Here is a 25,952-nt window from a genome sequence, read left to right as displayed (position 1 = left end):
ACGCAGTGTGAAATTGAGTTTTATGAAGTCCGGGGTTCAGAGTTGGCGGGAACGTCGAGCAGAACACATGTCACGGAGGTTAAACTGCAGAATAAAGAAAGCCAGTTCACTGCGCTCATAAAGACATCTCAATGTATCCAGCTGATAATATTGTCATGAAATCTGATAGTCTTGCACATTGTCTGCTGAGATTACCCCACCTTAAAATGACACAGAATCAGTGTTGCCCCGGGTCATTTCCGGGTGACTTCCCTGTGATTATGTTTCCTGGCGATTGTTGGAGAAGAGTATGCGGTCACGGAAGCGTTAGGGTGTTTCTTCTACTTATGCACCAGGGGTTGATTTTTATTAAAACCTAATGGATTTTCTCTATGCCTTTATTCATAGTTTTTTTTCTGCATTTCAGTACCTTTTGTTTTATCCTTGTTGTATTATTGCATGTATTATATTGGTCATCTAAAAACATTTCTAAATTAAAGTGAAATTTATTTAATTATGGCTGTCCCACACTGTACTTTTTGCCAAGAAGACAACTGGGCCATTGAAGAGCATGCCTGAAATGATATGTGAGCCTTGTGTACATTACCTTTCAAAAGTTTGGGGTCGGTATGTTTTTTTTTTTTTTTTGGAAGAAATTAATACTCTTTTTCTGTAAGGATCCATTAAATTGATCAAAAGTGAAGAAAAAAAAACACACAAAAGATGTTTCTTTTTTCATCCACTTCATTTTCATTTCATTTCATTTTCAAGTTCATCAAAGAATCCTGAAAAATGTACCAGTTTCCACAAAAATATTAAGCAGAAATTGTACATTAAAATAAAAAAAATCTTTATTTTAAATTGTAATTTTCCACAGTATTTTTACATTTTCGATTAAATAAATGCAGTCATGTGAGTATAAGATGTTTCATTCAAAGACACACAAAATCTTAACCTCAAACTTGACACAAATTAAATCGAGTAAAATAACACTTGAGCTGAATATTTTGTGCATCACGTCCAGTCAATTATTTTAATAAATCAAACAAAAATATATACATTGTATTTGTGCAGAATTGACAAAATGCTGGCAATGAAATTAGCCTAAGCAAGATGACAAATTGTATTCCAAATGTGTTTAAAGTATAATTTGTCAGTTTAATTTCCACAACAAAATACCATTAAGCATAATAACATAACTTAGTTTTTGATTTGCTTCTTCTGCAATGGATTTAACTTTTGTTTGATGCACTGGATTTTAACTAGAAAAGTGTTTATTTTCAAAAGGGCCAAAATGCCCATAGTTGAAGAGAAAGCCATCAATTGAGTAAATATTAGACTTTTATCAGCGTATAACCAAAGTCTCTTTAATGCAAGTCTGTTTACTCGATGGGCATCCTCATAACAGCTTCCCCGAGCAGCTATTTGTGTAGGTAACAGGTATTAGAGTACATTTTCTCTCTGCTTGAATGGAAACAAAAATCTCCAGAAGTTTGCATTTCAATAAAATATCTCACATCTGCAATAATACCTGACAACAAGGGAATCATTTGCTTTTGCTGGTGTGTTCATGTTGTTTCCTTGCAGAAAGGACATTGCAGTGCTGAGTGAATGCCAAGGACCCGGTTCAGATATCAGATCATGATGGAGAGTTTGACCATGCTGTAAAGGTTCCCGAATCTTTAGCCTCTCTAGAGAGGGAAGAAAGGTCAGCGAGGCGGGAATGGAAGCTAGCAGGTTGTGGTGTCAGTTAGCAGCCGGGGTCACTGATGGGTGGTTTGTGTGCTTTAAAGGGGTCTTTAAATACGCATGATTCACAGTTCTGCCATTCCTCCTACTCAAGTGTCGGGTTGCCAGATTCTCCTGCGAACACTGAGCGTTTCTTGCCAGTGAGACAACTGTATTACAAAATAGTGAGGACATTAATCTGATGGCAGGCTGTGTGCTGACACCTGCCATGCATACAGAATCTAAATTAAATAAATCCAGAAGTCATGCTTTTCTATCCCACTGGACACAATCTACTTGCATTACAATAGCAGCAATCAGGAATCCACTGGAGCTGTAAACTTCCAATAAGAGAGGAGTATTTGATGGACCCCAGCCCAGGCCGATGCTATATTTTACGTGAATGAAACTGAGGCTGTGAGGGTTAGCCGTTGTTCGTTTTAATGGGTTGTTCTGTCATGAGGTCCTATATCACATCACAGTATATCACAATAGTTTTCTCTGAATAATTTTTTCATTATTTTTGGCTGATTGATTGACTAGCCTTCGATTGTCTCTTCCTCAGAGCCCAATTTTCATTTGCACAAATGAAGTATCCCTGATTATGTTCCATTGAATGTTCTCTCATTGAACATTTATTGCAATGCAGTATGTAGAAATTATATTTAAACATCCACCTGTTTTTTATTATATTATTTGTCATAGTTGTTAAAGTATCACATGATTATTCCGTGAATTATTCTGTTTTCCTTTTAACAAGGCTCTTCCTGCATATATTATTGAACTCATGCATTTTAGTGAGCTAGGCTTTGCTTAGTCCTGGGCTTTTTCTGTGCTTAAAAATAGAATGTTCAATTTCTCAATTTACTTTGTATTTGTGTTGTGTGTTGATTAAAAAAAAAAAAACCTCCCTCTGTGGTTAAGGGATGTTTTAAAAAGCTAGTTGTCTTATATTCTGGTGTTAGTAAAGAAAAGGTTCAGATTGAGTACTCTGGAGTTTGAAGAGATAGCAGGACACAGTTTGCTGAACTTGGGCTGATAAAGGCATTAGAGTGGATTACACAGTTTAATTGCAGCCATGTTTATAGTGCTTTTGTTTGAGGTTTTTGTTAATCGGGTGTACATCAAATTAATGCTTCCAAGTTGATAAAGACTGCCAGGAAATGTATTAGTTTGAGCATTGAAGTTTTAGTGTTTATAAAACACCCAAAGAACAAGTAGTGTTTTTGATAAAGAAATGTGTAGTAGTAATGATGTATGTACACATGTATAATATGTGACCCGTAAGTTTGAGCTACCGACAAAAAAAAGTGAAATGTCGAATTTCAAGTTTTTAAATATCTGCTCATTGTGACTCATTTTGCCAGCACAAGTCACCTATAAAAAAAACTAAAAATAGCAAGTTATTTGTTCTAAGTGTCCAAAATACAACTCTGTATCATTGAGTATTTATTTTATTTATTTATTCTTGTGGCAGAAAACTGGCTTAAAGGAAAATCTGCAGAAATCCTTGTTCAAGTATGCATGACTGATTAAACAGGTGTCTTTCTGTCTGTGTGCACTGAACACAGTGAATCAACAATTCTTGTCCTTGGAAATACTTGTCCTTCAAGATTAAATAACTAAAATTTATTTTTTCTATCTCATTAAATAATCTATATTTCTGTTGGTTGTTAACCGTTTAAGTGCTACCCCAGTGGATGTTCTTGTTGTGGGCTTTGTGCTTTGGCACCGGTGATGATTGGCAGTTAAGAATTTAATCTGTCATTTAGAAAGTGTCTTAACACATGCACCTCTTCTAGCCATCAAACACATTGTGACAGGACAATGTTCATAAAATACAGTTTTCCCCCATTAGAAGTGACAATATGTTCTATTCTGTTCTTTTTTGTCTACAGGTTCAACTACAGATCAACTCATCATCTCTCAACTAATGGCTTTTATGAGTTTCTCAACTGGTTTGATGAAAGGGCCTGGTACCCACTGGGCAGAATAGTGGGAGGGACGGTAAGTCTGCCTGTTGGGTTTTTTTTTGTTTTTGTTTTGTTTTGTAGCCTGGTAACACTTTGCAGTAAGGTCTCATTATGACCCATATTTATTTATTTATTTGTTCAAGTTATAGTTATGGGCTTTTTGTGCCTTTTGTTTTGAAAGTACAGCGGAGAGATGACAGGAAAGTATTGAGGTGGGGGTTGTTGGGGGGCGGGGGGATTGGGATCAGCAAAGGACCTCGAGGTGGGATCCGAACTCGGGTTGTTTTGAGCGCAGGTGCACAATACATTGATGCACTAACCACGAGGCATTCGGCGCCAATACCCATATATTTTCTAACAACATTTATTAATCTTTTTTAAAATAATTTGTTCAGTAGTTTCTTATCTTTTATTGTTTGAAACAAAAATAATATCTCAAACTGTTTGTTCATAGTGCATAAAATTTTATTTAAAGAATTTTTGAATTTAAGATTAATAAGTGCTGCAGGAGTATTTTTCAGTTCATTGTTAGTTAGTTAATGTAAATACCATATGTTATTGTAGTTTTACCATATTTTCTTTATTTCATTTTAAATTCTTGACTAACAAAAATGATTCATTTAAGCATTCATTTAAAATCAAGATAGATGCATGTGAATTGACAGAACTCTTAATTTAAGCGTTAAAAAAAACAAGTGAACTGTTATACCCCTTTCTGCCATCCACAAGTCTATCATTTAAAAACAATTATGCCGTTTCCTTTCACTTCCTAATCTAGAATGACTTCTATACAAATTTGTAGTTAAATGCATGAGGTCCACATTAGTGTTGCTGCATTCCCATGCTGAATGTTTGCATTTTATACCGTCGCTTGTGACTCAGCATCACAAACCGCATGAAATAATTTCAGCTTCTTCCAAACTTTGTGGTTAGCTCGGTTTCTTTGACAGCAGACTTCTCGCATCACAGCACTCTGACCTTGTTCCTCCAACCGTTAATGCTGCAGGATTGTTCACATATAGCATCAATGCAGAACTTTTCCAGTAACATTACATCTCTGTAAATTGCTAAATCTGTTTTGTCTGCATTTTGACAACGGTTCTTGTTAACCTATGACCTATATAAAAAAAAAATCAGTTCATTTCATGCCAAAGGCTGTTTATGTGCAAGCGCCTATGGATAGACAACCTCCAGATGATTTCTGCTTGAAAACAGCATCTTTCGTCCCTAAATAAGGCCACCCCCTTTAACACTCCCTGTCACTGAGAAGTGCAATGCTGCTGAACCTAATGAGCTCTTTCCCTGGCTGGAGAAAGTTTGGCTAGCGTTTGGCATCTGACAGCTCTGGTGTTGGAGCTGTAGGGGGGCTGCAGGAGGCAGAGAACAGCATCTGTTGTTGTGTACAGTTCAAGCAGTCGTTATACGGCCTTCAGAGCAGGCTGGTCTGTTCCCAGCACAGCCTGCAGACACCGCTCATCGCATGAGTGATGAAAGAGAGGGTGGGAATGTGGAGGTAAAGAACGGGGTGTTTCCTTTCTCTTTCTGCGGAACACAAAAAATATATATTTTGGCCATACAAGGAAAGTCAGTTGGGTCCAAAACATTTTTCAAAATATCATCTTTTAGGTTTAGCAAGCCATACAGGTTTAGAATGGAATAAAGATTAATCAAAAATTAAATACATTTGCTATAAATGTACACAAACTCAGATGTAGATCAGTTTGTTTCTTCAGAACAGATTTCGAGAAATTTTGCAAATTTAAATCACTTGATCACCAATGGATCCTCTGCAGTGAGTGGGTGCCATCAGAATGAGTTGATAAAATGAGCTGATTGACATCGCAGTAAACTGTAATCCACACAACTCCAGTCCATCATCATTAAAGCGTTTTCATTTTAAATCATTACCAAAATACAGCGAAAAAGCCCGTTCCCTGTTGTCCACTCACGTCAAAATCCACCAACGTATTTGTTTATAAATGTTGTGGATTTGTAAACGTTGCTTGATCAGTGCATATTTCTCTCCTGGTTCAGACAACTTTTTCCACTGGCAAAAGCAATATCATTGATAGAGGACACCAACAGTTTGAAGTTAAATCTTGATGGATTTGTCAGTGATGGATTTGTTGGAAAAACAAGCAGCTTTTCACTTCACAAGATGTTATTAATTAATGGACTGGAGTCGTGTGGATTATGATGTTTTCATCAGCTTCTTAGCTTGTTTTGATGGCACCCATTCACTGCAGAGGATCCATTGGTGATGTAATGCTAAATTTCTTCAAATCTATTCCGAAAAAAAAAAAAAAAAGAAACACATCTACTCCTTGGATAGCCTGATGGTGGGTTTTTTTTTGGGGTGAACTATTCCTTTAATACGATTGGTTACCAGGCGCCTAAGGGTGTGCCTGGGCTAAACTTCTCATTATCTCTATGTCTTGGGGCCAATCAAATATTTAGGAATGATTACACACTTTCTTACAGATCCTGATTTTATTAGTTCTTTCTTTTTCTCAAATTGCTGCAGGCAGACTTCCAGTTGATCAATTTTGCATTTGATTGCAACTAATAGCATCTCCCTTATCTCGTCTTTTGCAGGTGTATCCTGGTCTGATGGTGACGGCGGGCCTGATCCACTACATACTGAATCTGCTTCATGTGACGGTACACATACGTGATGTCTGCGTGTTTCTGGCCCCAGTTTTCAGTGGCCTGACTGCCGTTTCTACTTTCCTATTGACGAGGGAGCTGTGGAACCAGGGTGCCGGTCTGCTAGCGGCGTGTTTCATCGCCATCGTACCAGGCTATATATCACGCTCTGTGGCCGGCTCGTTTGACAACGAGGGCATCGCTATTTTTGCCTTGCAGTTCACCTACTACTTATGGGTGAGTTAATGTTTATTCATCTTCGTTCATCAAAACTAACAAATTTAATATGAAATGAATAATTATACAACTGTACAACTTTTGTCTTGTATACCAAGTCTTCTGAAGCCATCCGATGGCCATTTATTGTTATTTACTGTTAATCATGACATCTGTAGTGGCTGTAAAAATAAAGATCCAATTTAGTTATTGAATTATTTTGAGTCAGAAACATCTGAATCATTTGTTCATGAATCTGAGTACTATTCTATTATTTTGAGTAAGATCAATTAATCAGTTTATTTGAATTCGTCTGAATTATTAGTTAATCTAAGTGATCCGGTTCTCTGGTTCTGTTGGGTCTCATTCTTTCAGTTAATCACTTGATTCATATTACAAATTTGATCTGAATCATTTGTTCATGAATCTGTATATTCCAAGTTCTCTAGCTCAATTCTTTCTTACAGTGGTTCTCAAGGGAACAGCTTAGTGGAAGAGAAGATTATCAGTGAATAACTTGCCTGTTCATAACAGTTATCATTTGACTTCAAAGGACTTCGAATATAGCGCATGAGTCATGAGGACTAGTTTTATGATGCCCATTGAGAACTGTTCTAAAATGACTAAAAACCCATTTCAGCAAGTGTTGCGCTGTCCCACACTGTTGAAAAGATGAATTAACCTTGATAGGCATTTGTCACGTTTTTTCAGCTGAACGACAAGACAGCTGGAACGGATGCAGTGGCAGCATACTTTGTCTCTTTTGGCGCTGTGATTTTTAACCCATCTCTTCTCTCTGGAGCTCGCTGTCAGCTGAAACGCCAAGGACTTTGGTGTCAAGCCTGACTTAAAGATTGAATTTCCTTGGTCTCTTTCTTATCTCTGAGTGTTCATCGTCTTGGCTTTGTTTGAGGTGATGGTATCAGAGCCTTTGTTTGGGATTAGCGGAATTAACCTAAGTGCATCCTCTCCACACAGGTGAAATCAGTGAAAACTGGCTCGGTCTTCTGGACCATCGGCTGCTGCCTCTCGTACTTTTACATGGTGAGTTTTCATTGGATTTTTTTATGTTCGGGTTATGGCATTTCATTTCTACTAATGGTACCTGGTAATACCATAGTAAATAACCTGGACAGCTTTTCCTGCCACTGCCTATAGGGAATTACACAACTTTTCAAAAGTTTGTGTTTGGTAAGATATTTATTTTTTTGTAATAGAAGTCTCTTATGCTCACCAAGGCTATATTTAATGAGCAAAAATACAGTGAAATGTTTTACAATTTCAAATAGCTGTTTCCTATTTTGGTGTATTTTAAAATGTAGTTTATTCCTTTGATAGCATCACTAGGCCATTTTTAGGGGGGCTAAATGGCTACTCAGCCCCCTTAAATTTGGCGATTAACTCCATAATCTGTACACAAATTCGTGATCACCTCAGTCCCCTTTAAATTTCGTATGAAAACAGCGGCAGACTTCGATCGGCTCCTCCCCATCTTTCTTTTTCAATTTGCAGACCGCGGCGGCGCAGAGCAAGAAACAGAGCACATTGTTTGAGGTGTTTATCGATAGGTTGTTATAATATCTGCATCAAATATCTGCAGTTCTTTGTCATATATACAGTTTACAAAATATTATGGGGGAGCAATCAGTTCCCCATCTACTGTAGCCTAAGTTTTCGCGGCGTTCACCCCTCATCACACCACAACCATTTCCTCCAATGAAAATGAAGCACATATGAACACATGCTTTAAAACAACCACGTTGCCATTTTTATTTGAACAGTTATCATTCAATGTAATACAAATTCCAGTGCATGTGGAAAAGAGGTTTGCATGCTTGAGCTAAGAAAAGAGGGTTGTACTAATGCAAACAGTCAAATTTTGTTTGTACAGTAAACAGGTGTGTGTGTGTGAGAGAGAGATCATGAAGACTTGTATTTGGCGTATTTAGTTATGTGATACCTATCTATGCAGTACAGTGGAATACTGCAATTAGTTTAGTATACCACCCCTATTAGTCAAATATTTTTTTTATTATAATATGTAATATATTATACCCTCATTGGGGGCTGAGCCCCCTAAAATGAAAATCCGAGAATCGCCCCTGATTTTCATCAGCCATTACTCCAGTCTTTAGTGTCACATGATCCTTCACAAATCATTCTAATATGCTAATTTGGTTCTCAGAAGCATATCTCTTATAATAAATGTTGAAAACTGCTTACTATTTTTGTACACGCTTACTACTTTTCTCATGATTCTTTAGAGTTGAAAGTTGAAAAATAACATTTATTTGAAATGGCAATCTTTTGTAACTTTAGAAATATCTTTAAAGTATTAAGAAAATGTGCTTACCACAGACTTTTGAACAGCAATGCGTAATGTGACCAATGTAGTCTAATTTGGTATTAAGTGAGTTGTGAAATGATTATTTTTGCTGAATCTGTCAAAACGACTATCAAATGAGTTACAAACAAACTCATCCATCTGAAACGGCCCATTTACCTACTGAACCAATTGCACACTTTCAGAATTAACATTTGATTCACTCAATAAACCGTAAGTCATTACTTGGTCTTATCAAATGATTCATGAACTTTGTTTTAAGTAAGGTTCATGAGACGTAAAAAAGTGTAATTGCAATGAAATATTGTTGCGTAATATAAAGTTAAGGACCCGGAATCGTAAGCTGAACCAGAATCATTAAATTCTTATGATTTCCATCCATAGTGTTGGATGTTCTGGGGCTGGTTGCATGTCTCTCTTGCTCTTTTTCAACCCATTAATGTGATATGTAAAATAAATGAAAAAGCAAACAGCACCATGCATCCATCATGCCACCCTGGTGGGGGCCATGTGCCAGTCGGTTATGAATATCAGCTATTTCTGAAACTTGAGCTTCTTCCCCTGGAGGAAGGCAGCGCTCATTAATAATGGAAGCCTACAGCCCTCCCCAGCCCCCCATAGTCTCTGGCTTTCCAAATGTGTTTATAAACATAAATGACACCAGTGCAATCTGAGCCATCTGCTCCATTGAGACCTTGGGGTCCAGTACAGTCCGATGTGACGCTACCGAGGGCATGAGTTGAGAGATGCTCTCTTGAACGGGACGTCCTAAGTGACCTAGAAAAGTGCAGAGGTTCCAAAGGCTGAGTGTGCTAATGGAGTTTTCTGGTAAATGTGGTGTATCATAGGGCTGAGAGCCAGCAGAGACCTGGGCGATGTGATATAACTTGGTCACGACACACTGCGTTTCTTTACCTTTAGTGTGTGGTTCTTCAAAACAGTGGTATATTGTGTATATTGCATATGGGTTTTAAAGAAAGAAAGAAAGAAAGAAAGAGAGAGAGAGTTCCCAGCCATGCAACAGTGAGTTGGGCTGTTTACACACTGCCGTTTTACGATGTGTCAGATAACTATGCAAATCCATTAATATAAATGGGAATAGTGTGCTGTCAAGATGAGAGGGAAACATCCACAACTGTCCTACAGAACTGTTTGCTGTATTTCTGCTTTATTTACATTTAGAACGGCTCTTTCCATGGCATTAATGAGCTTATACAATCAGTCTTTCCTGTCAAATGCTCTGTCAAAGTGTCGTAGTGTGTAGGCGAACTAAAGCGGTTATAAGGACACAACACAGTCAAAATATATTATTTAAATATATAAACAGGCGAGCTAACAATTTATTAACCAGTGGCTAATGACAGATATTTAGTTACCTAGTGCAAAATTTAGTTGGTGCTGTTTTCTAAACTTGTGGTCATTTTGGGTTTTTCAGTTGAGTAGATACAGTTTCTGTCTTTTGACAGTTGTCCTGTTAAATATAGTTTTCATTTTATTAATTTTATAGTTTTGTTTAATATTGTCAATGTCACTCATTAATTTTAGTCAGTTATACACTGACCCTTTAATCTTGATGTAAAACTGACTAAAATTAATGGCATTGGCAATTTTACATTTTTGATCTGTTAATGTAATATGTATAATGTGTCATTTAATTCATTTTTAATCAATTTTACTCTGACTGAAATAACAAATTGTATTTAATGAAAGAAACATTTTAGTTGACAGTGTCACTTCGTAACAAACCAAGCTTAAACCAATGTATGTTTGCAAGGATTTTCTCTCCCACGTTTTATTATATCCTTCACAATATGGATAACTTCATATGCTAATGATGATTAATATACACAACAAACACGCAATACACCATGAACAACATTGTCTTTTTTGTAACCCGAATCCCTGAAATATAATAACCTTATAATTAATATATTGAAGTATTAGCTACTTCCCTAAAAATACTGATTCCTAATCTAAGAATCCTGATACAGTGTCATGTGGCAAAATATTTCACTATTTAGCTGTTTTTTTTTGTGTGTGTAACGTAACACGTGTCTTGTGTTGCAGGTGTCTGCGTGGGGAGGATATGTCTTCATCATCAACCTGATACCTCTCCATGTTTTCGTCCTGCTTCTTATGCAGCGCTTCAGCAGGAGGCTGTACATCGGTGAGTCACCTGTGTTGTGTGTATGTTTGTGTGAGCGTCTCTGCTTTTTGTATGAAGTACACACATCACCTCCCACACAATCACGCCACGTAGTGCTTGTTCTCCCGTACAATAATGAAGCGTGAGCCTGCTTTTTCCCACTTGCTTTTTGATTTGGACATACAGAGATGCTTGCGCAGCTGTGGTCGCTAAGTGCTCGACAGCACGAGTCTCTCTCTCTGCATTGACAGCAGCATTTAAAGTTGACGTTGAGGTTTAATGACACATTTTTCCCACCCACTTCACTCTTGCCTTTCACAACCAACCACATATGCAATGCTGATCTGAGGATGCATGTATCTTTATGACACAGAAAAAGCCTTTGAATCCAGATATGATGTTCTTAAATGCCAAAACAACATGCTAACTGTCAATTAGGACTTCTGATAGTACGAATAAGCTTTCTGCAAAGCGAAAAAAGACAACAGTTCTTTTCCTTCAAGAGCAAAGAGTAATTTTGTTCACTTTGATGGGTTACGCCATTTTTTTTTTTTAGGCGGATGAATAATTAAAGGTGCAGTGCTTTTGTGAGGCTTCTGAGTGAGCGCTTTGATAAAAGAATGGGGCCTTGTGCCACTGGGCTTATTTTGTTTAAATCTTTATTAGCCCCTCCCACTCTGCAGCAGCTGCCCTGTGCAAAATGCACTACTGATGAATGCTGGGTATTAGCTCAGTTCTGGAAAGTTCTTGCACTTGCCGCAGGTCCCACTACACATTTGCCATGGCCCGACTCCACATGGAGGATCACTGCCACCTCTCCTAATAGATCATAGTGATTAGATTAAGTAGCACTGCTCTCGGTTTATGGGGCCGGGGCTTGGACAGAGAACAGCAGTCATGTTCAGAGATGGATGGAGAATGGTGTAAAACCAGTGGGATCTGGTTATTGCGTTTCTGTTTCACCTTGCTGTCTCCTTCTAGAGTGACGTCTGCTTTGGTAGCCTCAGACATCATGCTAACAGTCTATTTAATGAATGTTTAATGTATGTCTTGACCACAAAATGGCAAGATCTATCTGGAAATCATCATGTCCGAGCTAATTGGCTAGTTAATACTTGCCTAAGTTGGTTTGCCAGCAGCCAATTTACTCCTAGTGTCGCCAGACCTTCAGACTGACGGCAGAATGTCTGGGAACCTTGGCCGCTTTGTATGGCTAAAGCCCGCCCAAAAGGCCATAGACTGATGGGTAAAGCAACAATCATGTTTTGTTTTGTGCCTCATCATGTTTGGGGACATGGAAATGTTGCCACAATAACAGACTGGTGTGTAAAACTCTTGGAAGTGTGTTAAAGATTCTATGCAGTGAACTTCATAGAATATTTCACATATTTTTGAAAATCCAACGTTTAGTTGATCCTGATAAGCACTCATCATCATAGTTGTAAACACGAATGCTTTTTTCTTTGATGAGGGTGTTTGGCATCACGGCATCTTTGTTTCCAGGCGGAACGTTAAAAAACGCAACACACACGTCTCCCGGAAATCGTGTATAGTTCAACCAATCTGATGACGACTTCAAAACTCCTGAAGTGTTTCCAATTTTGTGTGCCGTGTGCATCAGACAATCAGCCAGTGGTCCGTGGGCGTGACGTCTGAGGCTGAGACTATTTTTACTCCAGTCTTCAGTGCCACATGATCCTTCAGAAGTGATTCTGTTATGCTAAGTTGGTGCTCAAGAAACATTTCTTTAATATCTGTGTATAAAACAGTTATGCAGCTTTATATTTTCGTGGAATATTTTTCAGGATTCTTTAAATGGAAAGTTCAAAGCACGCAGTATCATTGCAATGGACATGTTTTATAACCATGTAAATGTCTGTACTCTCAGTTTAATGCATCTTTGCTTGAATCAAAGTGTTTCTTTTTGAAAAAGATTCTTTCTGACCCCCAGCTTTTGAAGGGTAGTGTAGTGTATTAGTAAGTTCTAAATTCTAGTTTATTTTTCTGAGGTAGTCTGTGCTCATTACATCAAAATAAAACCGTTTTGTCTACTGTTTTCTCATATATTTACTGTACAAACATTAATAGAGACCCAGACGTTAAGCTAATATAGCACGGTGGGCTTTCATTTAAAGGGATAGTTCACCCAAAAATTCTCTCATTAATTACTCCCCCTCATGTTGTTCCAAACCTGTAAGAACTTCGTTCATCTTTGGAACACAAATTATTATTTGTGATGGATGAATTTGTGATATTTTTGATGAATTCTGAGAGCTCTCTGACCCTCCAATAGACAGCAATGTAATAACCCCGATCAAGGTCCAGAAACGTAGTAAGAATATCGTTAATATACTCCATGTGACATCAGGGGTTCAACTTTAATTTTACGAAGCTACAAGATTACTTTTTGTGTGCAAAGAAAATAAAAACAAGGACTTTATTCAACAATTTGTCTCCTCTGCGTCACCCTGGTAGATTTTGGTGAATAAAGTCATTGTTTTTATTTTCCTTTGCGTAGAACCAAGAACCGTTGATTCTTGGCCAGAATAAGCTGTGATGTAGATTTTAGTCAGATACTATGGATATATTAGCTGCCTTCACACTGCAGGAATTAATGCACGTTTCAGAAACTTCAGAGGTAGTCCAACTTGTCAGAATAGTTCTGAAGTTTCTGAAACTCGCATAGTCGACATCCAGAGAGATTTGGAGTTGTCAAAATATTCTTTGTTCTTTCTATTGTCTCAGATTTGCATGCCTCCTTTCCATCCCTCATGTTGACAACATAAAACCAACAGTATCCAAAGAGTAACAAAAGCGCAGCTCCAATCCTGGCGTCTTCCATCGTTGTCCTTTGTTGTTGCTGCTATTGTGTGGTGCACAGAAATGACACAACTAGATTGCGTCACCACAGGGTTCCCATTGTAGGTGCCAATGCAAAAGGAAAAGTGTGTAGTTCCACTTCCAGGTAGTCAGTACCAGAACTGGATGTTCAGAAAGCCATTTTTGTGACTCCAGACCTTTCATATTTCGTCACTAGTTAAATCAACCCCTTTTAACTCTCTTAATTGCTGTTCTTTTTCCAATTCCTTTTGAGAGTTTCTTTTACAAAACTGTCCGGCAGCTGTCCACGGATGAGGAAATGCTATGTTTTTTTTGTATGTGTGTGTCTGGAGTCTTAGGTGTGTATTGTCTTATTAGAGCATCCCATTCTAGAGTGAAGATGGTCCGGTTTGACCCTTAATTGATGCTTTTCAAAGGCTGACAGCTCATACAGTTGCTCTCTCACAAGCGGCCTCGGTTTCCTCTGTTGCGCAGCTGTATCGCCATCTCTTATGTACAGGCACTCGCACCAGTGTGTTTTGGACCCCTCTTCTGACAGGCTGTCAGCACCTGTCTCTCAGGTAGGGGTCCACTTCATGGATCTGTCAGTCAAGTGTTGCACAGGTGACAGACTGTTACGGTTGTCATTCTTCTAGGCATGACTGCTCTCCGTCACTGGTGTGTCAGTGTTTTCTCTCCATTTTGTTTTATTGTTTAGTATTCGTCATTTTTGGCTAATAAGAAAAGACAGGTAAGAAACTCTGATATATGGTTTAGAAAAAGAGGAAAATACTGTATGTATATTGTGCACTAAAATAGCTTATTTATTGTGATATACAACCTTTTCCTTTTAAAGTAGGTATTTCTTGATCCAAAATAAGAGTGTGCATCTTCAAATACAATTTTTGTCGTGTTGTTTGACTCTTTTACTCAGCTGCTCTTGTATTGCTGGGACGGGAGCCCAGATTAGACAGCATTAGGGGACATCCGAGGCCCCTTGTCTCCCTACACAACCCCATTCTGCTTCAGGCAGACCCACATTCCACTGCTGCCATTGGACAAATATAAATCCAGAACAAGACTGGAGTAAACTCAATAGCTTCTTCTCAGATAGTACTCAAATTGTGGTGGTGCTTTAAAGAGACTTTTTTTTTTTTAATTCATTTACTTAGCAGACTCTTTTATCCACAGCAATTTGCAAATGGGGAGAAATGCACAGGCAATTAATCATAGGGAACTAACAATATTAAATGTGCCTCAATGCAGATTTTGAGAGAGTGCAAAGTGGTACAGAACAGTGGAAATATTGTTTTTTTTTTTATGATCATTTTATGAATAGTAAGTTTTAAAACACTGAATTTATGTAAATAGAACTCTGTTGAACCATTGTACATCTTTTACTGTTTCTTTGGACCAATTTAATGTACCCTTGGTTAAAATATACATTTTTTTGTGTACTTTTTTGATGTGTGACAGTCTGTCACCATTCACTGTAATTCCATGGAGGAAATTTTTCTTAAGAATTACTACTTTTGTGTTCCACTGAAGTCATACGGTGTTGAACGTAATTGTGGTGAGACAATATTGACAATTCTTTATTTTGGGTGAACCTTCCCTTTAAGTGCTCACAATGACAATCTAGGGACATTAAGTTTGATAGTTTTGGTAAGCATCTTTGCTTCAGATAAATCTTGATTTCTTTTTCTGTTTCCCTTTATCTCAGCCTACAGCACTTTTTATATAGTGGGGTTGGTGCTGTCCATGCAGATCCCGTTCGTTGGCTTCCAGCCCATCAGGACGAGTGAGCACATGGCTGCTGCAGGTAAGACTGGTTTGCCTCTGGTCTTCTTCAACTGTTGCTCTTTTACACTGATATCAGATCATCTCGCTCAACTCAAATCCATAAATTCATCCCACGAGAGCGATGATTTACATGTCATTAGATTAGCGCCAGGAATTCATGACCGTTGGGAAAGTGTCTGACAAAGTTGAGTATGTGGATTAATGGTGCATGTGTGTGTTTGCAGGTGTATTTGCACTGCTTCAGGCTTACGCCTTTCTGCAGTATCTGAAGGATAGACTGACCAGGCAGGAGTTCCAGACATTGTTCTTTCTGGGCGTTTCTCTGGCAGCGGGGGTGGTTTTTCTTACTGTCATTTACCTGACTTACACAGGTGAGTGCAAAAACACAACAATTAAATACATTTACAGTTTGATGAACATTTTTCTGGTTTTCTTGACCAGATTTTAACCAAACTATGACCACAAATGTGAAATGTTTTTTTTGTTTTTTTTTTGGTTTAAATAAGCCTTTGATTGAACTTTAGTAAGTCATAGTGGGATAAACTGTTCCACTTTTTACTAAAGTTGTCCTCTAGACAAGAACAAGTGAGAGAGGTAAAAATAAATATTATATGTCATGTTTGCTATTGTCTGAAATTAGAAGGCATCTATAACATGCAAACATTAAATTATGACTTAAAAAAAAAGTAAAGATGCATTTGCTGGGTCATTATTACAGTTTTTAAAAAAAGTGTTTTCTATTTTAATGTATGCTAAATGTAATGTATTCCTGTAATGACAAAGCTACATTTTTAGCAGACGTTATTCTAGTCTTCAGTGTCATATGATGCTTCAGAAATCATAATATGTTGATTTGGTGCTCAAGAAACATTTCTTATCAATGTTAAAAACGTTTATGTGCCTTAATATTTTTGTAGCAACTATAATTTTTTTTGAAAGGAAATATTGATGAATGCAAAATTAAAAAGGAAAATTTATTTGAAATAGAATATTATTGTAACATTGTCTTTACAGTTACTTTTGATCAAGTGTTGAATAAAAGTAACATTTAAATACAAAAAAAAAAAAAAAATTGCTTCGACAATGTCATTTACCTGCCATGTAGAAATCTTACTTTAACATGCATAAACGTTAGTAGCTTAACAAAATCACTTGTTTCATGTTCATCATTTGTATCAAATATGTGGTTACATGCTAAAAATGATGCATTGTTTGCTGGTTTAAGGGTTTGTCACAGCTTTAACCATTGACATTTTTACCCCACGCTGTATTGAAAGGTCACTGGAAGATGTATTATTTTTTTTTATATTGCATTATTTTACAAGATTGTCAGTAAATAGATTGCACCATAATAAATTGTCACACTGCGTGACTGATTTGCAGAATAAAAAGCTGTTTTTTTTCTCAACGTAATTTAAAAAAGCTTCATTGCTGTTTACTTGTCACGTAGAGGACACAACACTGATGAACTATAAAACGCTTTTTTATTTTTTATTTTGACATTCGAATAACAAATTCTTAAATTATATTTTGACCTTGAATAAATCAGCCAAACCAAACATCTTTCAGTAAGAAAGGAGAAAAAAGAAAAAACCCATCCACACCATCACATCCAATTCTCTGCCTTCTCACCTGAATACAGCGTGACTCCATGACCTCAGCCTCTTAACACCGCACCTCTGCCGGTATATATGGAGTCAGGGTGATTTGCTTGTATTCCCGTCGCACCCAGGGCTTTCATTAATCTTTCTGCTGCAGGGCCTCGTCTGCAGCAGGCCTCTGAGATCTCATTAAGCACTTCCCTCTGCTCGCCACACTGCTTTTCAAACCGAGCGCAGTCTCGCGGTGTAGATTAATTGAAAACGTTGCCGGCTATGTGTGTGGTATTAAGGTTCACTAGACGTAGTCCAAGCTCGTCAGCTCCTCAGAAGCTGCTTGAAAGTGCTCTTGAGTCAGTAATGGTCGGGTGGTTTGTGTGTGTGCGTTTGTGTTTAATCACTCTGTTGTGTTAATGTGCTTTCAGGGTACATTGCTCCTTGGAGTGGGCGTTTTTACTCTCTCTGGGACACAGGGTAAGTATGCTGTACAGTTTACATTGCATATACTTTTTTTTTGTTTTGTTTTGGTGTTCCATCGTATGAGTAAGTTGCTAATAGCTCATTAGCACACCCTTTTAAGCGGCTTAACAACAAAAGACCTGATTTTGTCGAGTGCTCTAGCATGTAGCATGATTTATGTCTGTAAGCAGCCTCTTGGATTGCTTGGATTATGTCTGAGAAGCTGCCTCCAGTTGATATTCATTCACACCGCCATTAAAACCCCACTTCTAGTTCATACACAAGTAGTGCCTGATATTATGACAAATTGTAATTGTTATTTGAAGTAATTTTATTGCTGTTTTATACAGAAGTAAAGCAAGACCTAAACAGCTGGCTTCACACTGGCTCTCTGAGCAGCATGAAAAACTACTAATTTTAAGAATAATATACACAGGAAGCTAACAATGCTCAAGGCATTCCAGTTTTGTCGCATCACTCATTTGCAGAGTATATTGTGTGTTACACCAAGTATGGTGAAAGCAACTGGTGCAACATTTAGCGCAAACTTTTCAGGACTTAGTTTTGTGCACTGTGAAACAAATAATACAGCTGTGGATCAAATACACTCAATAGGAGAGGTTGTTGTCACTGATGGGCCTTGTAACGTAATTTCGATTAATTATAAAAAATTTTGGCAGCCCTGCAGGTACTGGAGTGATTTTATGCTTCTACCTCTCAGCCGTTAACCCATTACTTTTTTGCCAGCTTCTTGTTCTTTGCCCTCAGTAAAACGTCACCCATCATAAATTCATAAATGTGTAACTCCTTCAATGCAGCAGCTCTGCAGGGAGACCCACAGTCCTGTCGAGCTCTCGCTGTGCACAGTCAGCCATCTGCACCACAGTCCGCAAAGATTCAGAAGGTCAGGTCGCCAGATAATGATCACAACACTGATAGTCGCCAAAATTGAGCACAGTAATGCAGCAAAATTGAGAGGGTGAACAGCAGAGCAACTTCACAACAAACGACCCCTTGTTCTGCACCCGTTTTAACACACCGAGCAGTTTACGCCTGTCCAGAGTCTTGACATTGTTTCACTTATTGGGTTCTGTTTTCTTTTTATAAAGCAAACTTTAGCCCTTAGGGAGTGAAACTTTATTATTTTTTTGCCATTGGAGATGCACTTTGCTGATATATAGTAGGCTTTATTCTTCAAAGTGTTGTTTTGATGTGGATTTTGTGGACGCTTTGCACTCTAAACTGACACAGTCTAACTGAACCCTTCTAAAAAATTTTAGACTGGTTTTTAAGTCAGTATGAAATCGAAATATACGATGGTTGACCGTCTTCATACTCTTTCATCAAAAGTGCATTCTTCCTCTGAAATGATTCATCTTTTTGTCTGACGTCACCTAGGCTGTGTCAGTTTAGTTCATGTCAACTGCTAGCCAAATAGCAAGAGGCATCGTATTAGCCAGTAGTTGTTGTTAGTGCAGCTTTCCGATATTTAATGCTGTAATTTAATGGAATAGTTCACCCAAAAATGAAAATTCTGTCATTAATTACTCAACCTCATGTCGTTCCAAATCCGTTTGTCTTCAGAACACAAATTAAGATATTTTTGATGAAATCCTAGAGCTTTCTGACCCTGCATAGACAGCAAAGCAACTGAAAAGTTTAAGACCCAGAAAGGTAGTAATGACATCATTAAAATAGTCCATGTGACATCAGTGGTTCAACCTTAATTTTATGATGCTACAAGAATGCTTTTTGTACGCAAAGATAACAAAAATAACTTTATTCAACAATTCGCTTCTGTGTCATTATTCGATGTCACATGGACTATTTTAATGATGTCCTTACTACCTTTCTGGGCCTTAAATGTGGTAGTTGCATTGCTCTCTGTGCAGGTTCAGAAAGCTCTCGGATTTCATCAAAAATATCTTAATTTGTCTTATGGGTTTGAAACGACATGAGGGTGAGTTTAATTTTTGGGTGAACTATCCCTTCAATGCTGGTTAGTTTTATTTGCAACATTTAACACAGTAAGTTAGTTAACAAAGCCCTCCCTGCCTCCTCTGCTCAGATACGCAAAGATCCACATCCCCATAATCGCCTCTGTGTCAGAGCACCAGCCCACCACCTGGGTCTCCTTCTTCTTTGACCTGCACATCCTCGTCTGCACCTTCCCAGCAGGCCTCTGGTTCTGCATCAAGAACATCAACGATGAGCGAGTCTTTGGTGAGCATGTCTAACGTCCTTGAAATTACCAGACGATGTGTCTGCATTCAGTTCAGTTCACTGTTTAAAGTTTTTGCAAAAATGGCTCAGAAATGTGAAGTCCTGAGAGAAATTCTAGCATCATTTGATTCCAAATGACACTTTATTTTATGATTTCATCTGTAATGCAATGCAATGACTTACATGTCCAAATATTTTTTTTTTTTTATGAATGGTAAATAGAATTACTTAACCAAGCTAATGTCTTTTTCATTTTCTTGTAATCATTTTAAGCCTTCGTTTATAAAAAATAATAAAAAATATATATCCATAGAATTGAAAATATATGAAGTGTTGTTGGGGTTTATTGTTGAAATGTCTCTTGCTTTTCTGTAAAAACTTAATTTTGTTCTTCCAGAAGTGCCACTAAACATCCTTGATCTTATTTCTGCCAGCAGGTTGTTTATTCTGAACAATTTCAATTTGTAGTGATTGTATCCTGTTTATGCCTGAGAACACTCACTGATGTTTTGATGTCTGTTATGAGTATTTTCATTTGTGGAGAACAGAATGCATTGAATTAGTCTCAGTCCCCAGAAGAGTTTGTTTTATTTTTAATTGCTGTCATGGCATTCCTGAGGTTTTTCACTAGAATAAACAAGGGAAACGTGAGCAGGCGACATGTTTCGACATGTTTAAAGGCCCAGTTCTGTGTTTTCCTTTTCTCTCTGGAGTCATTATCCAGTACAGAGCTATAAACACTACACTGCAGTTCATTAACATTCATTCTACACTGCAGTTCCACATTGTCTGCTGGAATCATAAATGTCTTCTCTGTTGCCCTCTAGTGGCTCTGTACGCCATCAGCGCGGTGTACTTTGCCGGTGTGATGGTGCGTCTGATGCTGACGCTCACCCCAGTGGTGTGCATGCTCTCAGCCATTGCCTTCTCCAGTGTGTTTGAGCACTACCTGGGTGATGACATGAAGCGTGAGAACCCGCCGGCTGAGGACAGCAGTGATGAAGACGACAAGAGGAATCAGGGGAACCTCTATGATAAGGTCAGTGAAGGGGCAAAGGTTAGTACACCTTGGTGGATAAATTTTGCATTTTAAGCCTGCCATATAGTAACACGTGCATGGTACCATTTAAATGCATTTTAATAATAATAATAATAATAATAAAGTTATTATTATTATTATTATTATTATTATTATTATTATTATTATTAAAAAGCAGAATTAGATATATTTAATGTTTAACTTGCAACATTTTTTTTTAGTTTTGGTTATCATCATTATTAAAGGGGTCATTGGATGCCCATTTTCCACAAGTTGATATGATTCTGTAGGATCTTAATGAAAAGTCTATAACATACTTTAGTTAAAATTGCTCAATGGTAGTATAAAACAACACCCTTTTTACCCTGTCAAAAACAGCTCTGTTTACAGCAAGCTGCTCTCTGAGAGACTCTTAACTTAAGATACATTCATTATGAAACTTGCTAATTAGCACATTATTAGGAAAGGTGATGTGCAAAGATTCATAAACAAAAACCTTCAGTTCTTCTGTAGGTGAAGCTGGATCATGAATGATTCGCGCGAACATAGATGCATTTAGGTAGATCAGATGTCGGGAGTAAATGACGACTGCTATGTTCATCATTACATCTAACAACAAAACACCTCAATCGCTTAGGAGACATTCTTGTCTGCTCCTGCTCTTGCGACGGCTCACTCAGGACGGGTCTGTGTCGAAAACCAAAGACTGATGCCACTGTCAGTCAACATTCATGGATGGGGCCTGTGCAAAACTATGTCATTCTGCCAAGAATCTGTGACGGCTTTTTTTTTTAACAGTTTGATCAGTAATTGACAGACCCTCTTTGAAGACCCTGTGTTGGTTTATAGGCAATATGTTGTTGTTACAGAAAACATGGGTAGCTTGTTTGTAGCTCATCTATATTCAGTCTGGTCTAATTGGTGTGTCCATGTTCATTTGCAGGCCGGCAAAGTCCGAAAGCATGTTTCGGAGCAGGACCGTCCAGAGGAGGGTTTGGGCCCCAACATCAAAAGCATTGTTACCATGTTAATGCTGATGCTCTTGATGATGTTTGCTGTGCACTGCACGTGGGTCACCAGCAACGCTTACTCCAGTCCTAGTGTAGTGCTGGCGTCATACAACCATGATGGGTGAGAGCACTTTCATGTCATGTATTTCTTGTTTAGAATAATTTTCATTTTAAAGAAGTTTTTCTTCATTCATATCTAATTACCTCCAGATCGCGCAACATTCTGGATGATTTCCGTGAAGCATATTACTGGCTCAGGCAGAATACAGATGAACATGCTCGAGTCATGTCCTGGTGGGACTATGGGTATCAGATCGCAGGCATGGCCAACCGCACCACGCTGGTGGACAACAACACGTGGAATAACAGCCACATAGCACTGGTGAGGACAGACAACTCCCTCGAATTTGCTGTTATGTAGAAATTGTGACTTTTTCTAAATCGTCAAGAATTGAACTGATTTGTTTTGGTGTCTTTAGCTCAGGAGTGCCATCTTGAGGACAATGAAAGATCATGTTCAGTGTTCTGTTTCCTCTGCAGGTTGGTAAAGCCATGTCCTCCAATGAGAGTGCAGCCTATGAGATTATGAAGTCCTTGGACGTGGATTACGTCCTGATCATTTTTGGGGGAGTGATTGGATATTCAGGCGACGACATTAACAAATTCCTGTGGATGGTGCGCATTGCCGAGGGAGAGCACCCTAAAGATATACGGGTCAGTGTCAAGTTATTGTGTTGCTGAATTTGTAATATGTTTTTTCAATGAAAATAACCATAGAAGTTGGCATCTTTTTTTGTGGCAGTCCTATAGAGGTAATGATGTTCTCTGACAGGATTTTAGCATTCTGATGGGGCTCTGTGCTTCAGTGTGCTGTTAGACTGTCACATTAACGCTGAGACATTGTGTGTCTTAATGAATCTTTCCTAATGCACCACCGCTACAGCAGTTAATGAAGCGCTTTGTGTAACATTCACCGTCTTGGACAGTTACTGTTGTTTGGCTTCAGGTCGCCAACAACGAGAAATATTCCTGTTATTATACATAATTTACATGCTTTTATTTTTGTGATGTCTTTTTTTTCCCCCCAAACTTTGCTTTTAATGAACAGAGATCATTTGATTGTGCCGATGTGTTCTGCTATTACATATGGCAGAGATGAGTCCTCAAACGGCCATCTTTTTGTTCTTCTGTAGGAAAGTGATTACTTCACACCGCAGGGGGAGTTTAGGGTGGATAAGGCCGGCTCTCCAACCCTGCTCAACTGCCTGATGTACAAGATGTCTTACTACCGCTTTGGGGAAATGCAAGTGAGTGTTGCTACCCTCTAAATCATTAGGTCTATACACAAGAGTGTTGTAATTGTGTTATGACAATGGTGGAAACGAGGGCTGATCTTTGAGCTATCGCTATCTCTGATAGTGTTGTAATGCAAATATAGACGAAACCTTGCTGCTTGCTTAATGCCAAAACACCGTCCCCAGCTGGATTTCCGCACACCTCCTGGATTTGACCGGACACGAAACGCAGAGATCGGCAACAAGGACATCCGTCTGAAGCACCTGGAGGAGGCGTTCACCTCCGAGCACTGGCTGGTGCGCATCTACAGGGTGAAGAAGCAGGAGAACCGACAGGCTCTGGACCACAAGCTCCGCAACATCGCAGCCAAGCAGAAGTACACCTCAAAAAAGGTTCTTCCCTCTAGATTCCATTAAAGCAGCTTTCTGAACATCTATGATGTGTCAGTCTAAACGTCAATCATTTTAAATGTGCTCTTGTTATGGTTCATTTAAAGAGATGTAGCTTAATTGGGGTATTTGTATTAAGACCATAGTAACCACCAGAGTGACCTGAAAATGTCAATTTTAAGGACTGTTGATAATTTTTTAATGTTACAAGAACAAAATGCATGTTTGAGGGCTACGATGTCCATGTAGCCTTTTTAATGATATAATAATACATATTTATATGATAATAAATATTGTTTAAAAATATGAATTTTATAATATTTATTATAATATATGAATATTCTATATTATAAATATGCAATTAGCGAATGTAAATTCATTTTTTAAATATTTTTGCTACAGTATTATTTTTTTACAAATATTACTTTGTATAGTGTGTGTGTATATATAGTGATAAATATATAAATATGAAGAGCGGGTAAAATGAGTATTGAACACGTCACCGTTTTTCTCGGTGAATATATTTCTAAAGGCACTGTTGACATGAAATTTTCACCAGATGTCGGTAACAACCCAATCCTTACAAAGAAAGCTAAACAAAATAAGTTCAGGAATTAACAGAACATTTTTATTGTTTTTATGAAAATATTCTTTATGAATGATAATAGCCAAATGACAACTAAAAACTAAATACTACAAGTATTTGAACAAAAGTTCCCTTTGTTTACTTGGATTAGTTAACATAAATCTCGATTTTCACCATAGTCTGTTTGAGATATAGTACTAAATTTTCTTTATGAATGTTGACTCCTCCGATATGTTGTTTCTAATATACTTGTTTCCTCTGGTTCACAGACAGCCAAGAGGAAGAGGGGATACATCAAAAACAAATTGGTTCTGAAAAAAGGCAAGAAACTGAGCAAGAAGTCTGTTTAGCTATTGAATGAAAACGTTAAGAATGGAAAAAGAGGAAAACAAAAGACAAGGACAAATGCAACTAGTAAGTAATCCACCAATCAAAAAGAAGAACAAACATGTTGTCTGGCGACGCCCACCTGAGAACGTTTGATTGGAGGCTTTTGGCGATTGCCATGATGACACGGAGGTTCCATGATGGGTTCGAGGATGAGGCGAGGACGGGGTTTTAATCTGACGACTCTGGACTTAGTTTTGTTCTTGCGTTCTCTTCTTTTGTTTTGTTTTGTTTTTTGTTTTCTTTTGTACTTGAATGTGCTGGTGAAGCGAGAGCGCTGCCTGTGTCTCAAACGGCACGCACTATTTTTGTGGTACAGTTTAATATAATCCAACCGAATGCTAAAACAACCAACAAATATGAATTTCATCAAGCTCAGTGAACCTTGGAGCACCAAAGAGATTTTTTTGTTTTGTCAGAGCCTGTAATAAATGGTTAACTTTTGATTAAAAAAAAAAAATGATTTAAAAATAAAAGATATGGAAAAATCTGTGGAATAGCCCCTAAAATGCTCTCTTGGTTTCAACGGTTATCTGACAAACCCGGTTTCCTACGTGACAGAATGCAGTGGCTTCTTTGTGGCTCTTTTTCTAAGATAGTCATCACAAAGGACCTGATTATTAATAATGTTTAACTATTGTGGTGATTTTGAATATAAATTCGGTTTTGTTTATCACATCATTTTGAATGTTTTTTTTTTCTCCGTTTTTCTATTGGTTGTAAGATTTTATGCAATAATTCTGAATTCAAATGAAGAAAATCCGCTTTTATTTCCTCTGTTGTTCATGTGTTTTGTCCAGAGGGGGTGTTGTGGTTTGGCATTTCCTGCGCACACATTTGCGAAAAACAGATGCTTATGGATGTTTTTCTTGGGCCAATTATAAATGGAATTTTTCTCCCCTTCCTAAACGACTGTCTGCCAGGACAAAGAGTGAATTGAATTAGTTGTAGGTTTATAAAATGCTGCATTACTAGCCTGAATGCACTTTGTCTTAGTTCACCTTAATGTGGATCCACTACTGAGTAGCATGCAGGTGGAGAGTGCGTATTTTTAGTGTGAATATTCCAATCTTTTTTTTTTAAGTTGAAAAGGGCACTTCCTGCAACATCCAGTGTTTTTTTTTCCTCGGTTCTTCTGGGATGCCATTTAAACGTCCTTCTTTGTTTGTTTTCTGCCTTTCTGGTTTTCATCCTTGCATATTGCTTTTGCTTCATCTGTTTTTGTAAAATATTTAGAAGGAAAATTTGATTGATTTTCCCCCTCTTCTCCATTACATATCCATATTATTCTACTCAGAGGGCTCTGCAGC

The 25,952-nt window shown here is 37.9% G+C and overlaps 1 protein-coding gene across 1 annotated transcript in view; it reads left to right on the top strand.

Annotated features, from left to right (window-relative positions):
- The window catches only part of LOC109106616 (dolichyl-diphosphooligosaccharide--protein glycosyltransferase subunit STT3B), a 42,656-nt gene extending 16,720 nt beyond the window's left edge, over window positions 1–25,936 (top strand). The window contains exons 2-16 of the mRNA XM_042741483.1: window positions 3,606–3,714; window positions 6,276–6,563; window positions 7,521–7,586; window positions 10,954–11,053; window positions 15,576–15,674; window positions 15,880–16,026; window positions 17,679–17,727; window positions 19,781–19,935; window positions 20,763–20,974; window positions 21,918–22,105; window positions 22,195–22,366; window positions 22,525–22,698; window positions 23,178–23,291; window positions 23,466–23,672; window positions 24,525–25,936. Coding sequence (XP_042597417.1) covers window positions 3,606–3,714; window positions 6,276–6,563; window positions 7,521–7,586; window positions 10,954–11,053; window positions 15,576–15,674; window positions 15,880–16,026; window positions 17,679–17,727; window positions 19,781–19,935; window positions 20,763–20,974; window positions 21,918–22,105; window positions 22,195–22,366; window positions 22,525–22,698; window positions 23,178–23,291; window positions 23,466–23,672; window positions 24,525–24,605 — 2,161 coding nt within the window. The 3' untranslated portion in view covers window positions 24,606–25,936. The remainder of the gene's footprint in view (window positions 1–3,605; window positions 3,715–6,275; window positions 6,564–7,520; window positions 7,587–10,953; window positions 11,054–15,575; window positions 15,675–15,879; window positions 16,027–17,678; window positions 17,728–19,780; window positions 19,936–20,762; window positions 20,975–21,917; window positions 22,106–22,194; window positions 22,367–22,524; window positions 22,699–23,177; window positions 23,292–23,465; window positions 23,673–24,524) is intronic.
- Window positions 25,937–25,952: the final 16 nt, after the last annotated feature.

This window comes from Cyprinus carpio, chromosome B16 (assembly GCF_018340385.1).
Source record: "Cyprinus carpio isolate SPL01 chromosome B16, ASM1834038v1, whole genome shotgun sequence".
Taxonomy (NCBI): domain Eukaryota; kingdom Metazoa; phylum Chordata; class Actinopteri; order Cypriniformes; family Cyprinidae; genus Cyprinus; species Cyprinus carpio.
The sequence above is the reverse complement of the archived record's forward strand: the minus strand, read 5'-3'. Positions and strand labels throughout refer to the sequence as shown.